Here is a 5,481-nt window from a genome sequence, read left to right on the forward strand (position 1 = left end):
CAGTGGGAGGTCTGGTTCAGTAAGAGGGGGCTGAGGTCAAACCAGTTCTTTAAAGATCTGCTTTGTGTTGGGGGGACGATCTAAACCAGACCAGGAACCAGACCCTGGCCTCCTCGAGAGGGGCGTCCACATACTTTCATAGTGTAGCTCTGTTTACGTCACGACGTCGTCTGGCCTGCTGGGTAATCAGCTGACTCAATAAACCCCGCCCCCTCCCTGGCAGGCGGGCAGGGTGCCATGTTGCATGTGGGCGGGGCCTCTATTGGCCAATGGGCAAAAGCATCAAGCAGGAAACAGGAAGCAGCGGCGGCATCTTACCAGTGTTTGTTCAGACACACGTCACGGTAACCGTAGCAACACTAGCTGTTATCAAATAACCCCCCCCCCCCTCCAACCCGAAAAAAGCCCCCCCCCCCCCCATGTTATAGTACTGAGAGGACGAGCGGGCGGACGACACACACTATAGAAAATGAAACAAACAAAAAGATGTTAGACACATTTAAAGCCACACAGTTACAATGAGCCAGAAAAGAAAAGAGCGGTTAGGAACCTTTAAACACGTCGTCGGTTCTGCTCTGAATGTTTAAACGTTCAACCGGCAAGTTAGAAGAAACTAGAGAGAGAAAAACACACCAGGACGCTGAGGAACTAACTGACTGTGATGAGGAGGAGCGTCCTTCATCAGAGACCTACAGCACGAGCAGACAGAGAGAGGCAGAGACAGAGCGGCCATGTTTCCATCCGACCGCCTCGTCGAATGATTGGTTCATAGGGTTTGTTTGTACGCTGGTGGGCTGTGATTGGCTCTCCCTGTCTGAGGCGGGCTTTCCTGTCTGACGAGCCGGGGATCCTGATTGGTTTAAATTGTTTGAGCTGTTTTTGATTTCCAACAACTGACTGATAGCGAGGTTTTTATTTACATTTTTTTCAGCCATAACTCTATTTTTTGGTTTTATGTATTTTATAAAATTACCTTGCCCTTCTTCCTCGTAGTCTGCCTCACATATGTTTGTTTCTATTAAATATCTAAGTTCTTTCTCAACAAAGACTATTTTGTTAAAGGTTTCCTGTTTTATTATTTTAATAACAGCACCGATAAACCTGCTGTTACACCCTTTTACATCTAAACACACATGAAGACGGCTGTTCTTTAAACCAGACGCCTGTTCTTTAAGCCAGATGCCTGTTCTTTAAACCAGACGCCTGTTCTTTAAACCAGACGCCTGTTCTTTAAGCCAGACGCCTGTTTTTTAAACCAGACGCCTGTTCTTTAAGCCAGACGCCTCTTCTTTAAGCCAGACGCCTGTTCTTTAAACCAGACGAATGTTCTTTAAGCCAGACGCCTGTTCTTTACGCCAGACGCCTGTTCTTTACGCCAGACGCCTGTTCTTTAAACCAGACGCCTGTTCTTTACGCCAGACGCCTGTTCTTTACGCCAGACGCCTGTTCTTTAAGCCAGACGCCTGTTCTTTACGCCAGACGCCTGTTCTTTACGCCAGACGACTGTTCTTTAAGCCAGACGTCTGTTCTTTAAGCCAGACGCCTGTTCTTTAAACCAGACGCCTGTTCTTTACGCCAGACTCCTGTTCTTTAAGCCACACGCCTGTTCTTTAAACCAGACGCCTGTTCTTTAAGCCAGACGCCTCTTCTTTAAACCAGACGAATGTTCTTTAAGCCAGACGCCTGTTCTTTAAACCAGACGCCTGTTCTTTAAGCCAGACGAATGTTCTTTAAACCAGACGAATGTTCTTTACGCCAGACGCCTGTTCTTTACACCAGACGCCTGTTCTTTACGCCAGACGCCTGTTCTTTAAACCAGACGCCTGTTCTTTAAGCCAGACGCCTGTTCTTTACGCCAGACGCCTGTTCTTTAACCAAGACGCCTGTTCTTTAAGCCAGACGCCTGTTCTTTAAGCCAGACGCCTGTTCTTCAAACCAGACGCCTGTTCTTTAAACCAGACGCCTGTTGTTTAAGCCAGACGCCTGTTTCTTTAAGCTCAGTAATCAGCGACCAACACCTAGAAACCAAAGGGACGCCGTAGCAACCAGATCCTGATACAACCAAAGCTATTATTAATGACTCTTTGGTGTTTATAATAATATAGTAATAGTAATATCTGGTTGGTGAAGTGTTGCTAAGTCTCTTTTCCTCTTGTAGTTTCTACCATGTTTGTCTTTACTTCTTATTTTCTGGCTGCTCTTTGCAAAGCGACCTTGTTTACGTGTCGTCTGCATGAATCAAACCTTCAGATGTGCAGCGACATGCTGATGTATCTGAAGTCAGCTCAGTGAGAAAAGCTTAAAGCTGACGGTACAAATATAGAAACAACAGGAGCGCAGCTCTTGAAGACTTTGGTGTTTATTCTCTGATGAGCTGCGCCTCGTGATTCGGCATGTGACAGCCATTTTAAGAGCTTCATCACAGCTAACTGTGAAGCACCACTGATACAAACGCCTCCACTCTAATTGGACTTTTTGGCAAAACTGTCAGACTTTGTAGAGAATTATATTGACAGTCGGATGGAAGCAGAGCTGAGAGACGGAGACAGAGACAGAGAGAGAGAGAGGAGTGAGGAAGAAGAGAGGTGAGGAAGAGGAGGCACAGGCTGATGTACCATCTGGAGCTTCACTCAGAGCTTTGCCGGTCATCTCTCTCTCTCCGACCAGCCAGACGTAACCAGAGCCGGTCATGTTGAGCTGACGGGCTGCTTTATACACAGCTGCAGCTTCATCCTCACTGCAAACACACACAACAGTTCACACTAATACAGTAGTACTAATAATAATACTAATAATAATTAATACAGCCTGGTGACCCTCTCATGTACCCTAACCATCTCTCATGTACCCTCACCATCTCACCTGTACCCTCACCATCTCACCTGTACCCTCACCATCTCACCTGTACCCTCACCATCTCACCTGTACCCTCACCATCTCACATGTACCCTCACCATCTCACATGTACCCTCACCATCTCACGTGGCCTGTGCCAGCAATGCCTACATGTACCAGGATGCATTTCTCTGCTGCATCCTCTACACTAAATACTGGCACTGCTCCAATAAATAAAGCACAATAAACATGATCAGATCCCCTTGATGAGGTCTGTATCAGTGCTGCAAGTATACAGCAACAGCCCATAATACGGTAGCTACCTCCCAGATCACCATGGAAACCACCTGGCAACCAACCAAAACACCACAAACCTGGCAGAGAGGATGATGACTCGGGCCTCCAGGTCTTTGGCCTCCAGCAGCAGAGCCGTCAGGTTGGTGTCCGGGCTGAACAGCAGCACCTTCTCCGCCTGGGGGGGGACACCATGCAGGGCGACAGGTGGCAGCGCGGCGGGTCACATCGTGGGACATCGAGAAACACGGCAGAACAAAACACCACAGGACACATCATAGGACACGCATTATTAGCTGTGAACCAACCCCCCCCCATGACCCCAGCCTCGACCATGCTCCCTCTCACCCACGCCACCATGGGGGGGGGGGGGGAGTGTTCTGCTGCTGAACTGAAATAAAAACTCAAAAGTCGAAGCTTGAGTACAAAGAAAGGAGGGGCAAGAAGCGTGGTGTGGTGGCACATGCAGACTGAGGCACTTTCAACCAATCAACCAACCAATCAGGGACGTGCATGTTAGAGAGCGCTGATGCAACCGCAAATAATAAAAGAAAAAGAGTTTGAGAGGAGACAAGGAAGAAGGGGGAGGAGAGAGGTGGGTATGAGGAGGAAGGAGAAAGAAAAAGGAGGTTTGATGTTGCAGAAGGAGCACGAGGATCCTGGTGGGCGGTGTTTCCTCAGATCTGCATACAGAACCAAGCCTCAGCCTGGCTGCATGCAACGCTTCACATGGAGAAAAACTCAGGGGGGGGGGGGGGGGGGGGGGGGGAGGAGGGGCGTCTCTCTTGCAAGTGTGAACGCATCCCCCACGTGTGCAGGAGTCATGACAAATCAAAAGAACGTAAAGAGATGGTGGAGAAAAGACGAGTCACCAGGATAAGAGTCTATCTCTGGATCGGATTCTGGGGGGGGGACCGGTGCCGCCACTACAGAGCGAGCTCATTGGTTGGGCGGCGTGCATCAGCTGACCATGCAAGTTTATACCTTGGGCGTTCTCCTGAAGTCATAGTTGTGTTGGTCGAGGTTTTCATAGTTCCTGTTTTTAGTCTGATGGTGAATGTTGCACAGAGAAAATATGCAGACACAGAGATTACAGACAGTCAGAAGAAATGAGGCCACAGAGCATCCAACAAGACCTGGTTCAAGACCTGGTTCAATGTGACGGGACCAGGAGACACAAACACACCACAGACTGTCCACTTGTCTGTCCACCTGTCTGTCTACCTGTCTGTCTGTCCACCTGTCTGTCCGTCTGTCTGTCTACCTGTTCGTGAAATGTGATGAAATCAGTGTCTTTCTGTTTAACCCTAAACATGAAGACGTTGTTGGTTTTTAAAACAAACTTATTTTTAGTCTCAGAGATCAAAATGAAGCTGAAAGTTATTTTTAGAGGCGACGGAGAACAAAGAACAAAGAAAACAGGAAACTGTCGACTCATCAACGACATCACAGATGTGTTTGATCATGTGACCTCTGATGACTACACATCATGTGACCAGTTTAGTTATTTCTGTCACTCGGCTCCGTGTAGTTTGGTCTCCGTGTTAGTTTGAGGCTACGCCAATAAACAGTTTATTATTATGATTATGATTATGAGACACAAGTTCAGGTCCGACAGACTGAAGCAGCGAGTCTCAGTCTGAGGCCGGCGGTTTGATTCCCTCTGAACACTCTGATCTTGAGTCACTGTGGTGGAGGAGCGTCCCGTTAGTCCTCCATTCAATCCGCTCCAGATGTTAATCTCATTAAATATACATCACACACACACGCTACCTTTATAAAGCTCTTTACATCCTGTCCGTTTCAGGCTGAACCTGTTGATGTGTGAAGGTTGTTCTACAGAGACAAGTCAACGCTTCACGTGTTAAAGCTGCATTCTCTCTAGTGTCCACCAGGGGGCGACTCCTCTGGTTGTATAGAAGTCTATGAGAAAATGACTCTACTTCTCTCTTGATTTATTACCTCAGTAAACATTGTAAACATGAGTTTATGGTCTCAATCTCTAGTTTCAAGTCTTCTTCAATACAGCATGATGTTCATTTAGTACATTATGGTCCATTTAGAGTCAAACAGACCATAAAGCAGGGGATGCTTTAGGGCGGGGCTACACGGTGATTGACAGGTCTCTACCAGAGACGTATACGGTGTCTCTACGTCACTCCTCCTCAGTCCAGATAGTCAGACAGTCCAGAACCTTCTGTAGCAGCTTTGACTGGATTCTTTGACCTGATTCAGGCTTCAGAGAGGTTGAACCGGGTCTTGAGGGTCCCGCTCTCTCTAGGTGTTACTTGAAGGTGAGATGGTGGTGGATCTCCTGGACAGAATGAGTAAAGGTGGAGGCTTCCCTTCTTC

The 5,481-nt window shown here is 47.7% G+C and overlaps 1 protein-coding gene across 1 annotated transcript in view; it reads right to left on the minus strand.

The window, feature by feature from the left end:
• Nucleotides 1-4,374, minus strand: part of LOC116377080 (glutamate receptor ionotropic, NMDA 1-like) — a gene marked incomplete at its 5' end in the record, with an annotated part of 14,833 nt that extends 10,459 nt beyond the window's left edge. Inside the window, 3 exons of the mRNA XM_031838623.1 lie at nt 2,616-2,737; nt 3,210-3,307; nt 4,114-4,374. Coding sequence (XP_031694483.1) covers nt 2,616-2,737; nt 3,210-3,307; nt 4,114-4,374 — 481 coding nt within the window. The remainder of the gene's footprint in view (nt 1-2,615; nt 2,738-3,209; nt 3,308-4,113) is intronic.
• Between the last annotated feature and the right edge of the window lie 1,107 nt (nt 4,375-5,481).

This window comes from Anarrhichthys ocellatus, unplaced genomic scaffold, assembly GCF_004355925.1.
Source record: "Anarrhichthys ocellatus isolate YVR2014 unplaced genomic scaffold, GSC_Weel_1.0 scaffold870, whole genome shotgun sequence".
Lineage (NCBI taxonomy): Eukaryota > Metazoa > Chordata > Actinopteri > Perciformes > Anarhichadidae > Anarrhichthys > Anarrhichthys ocellatus.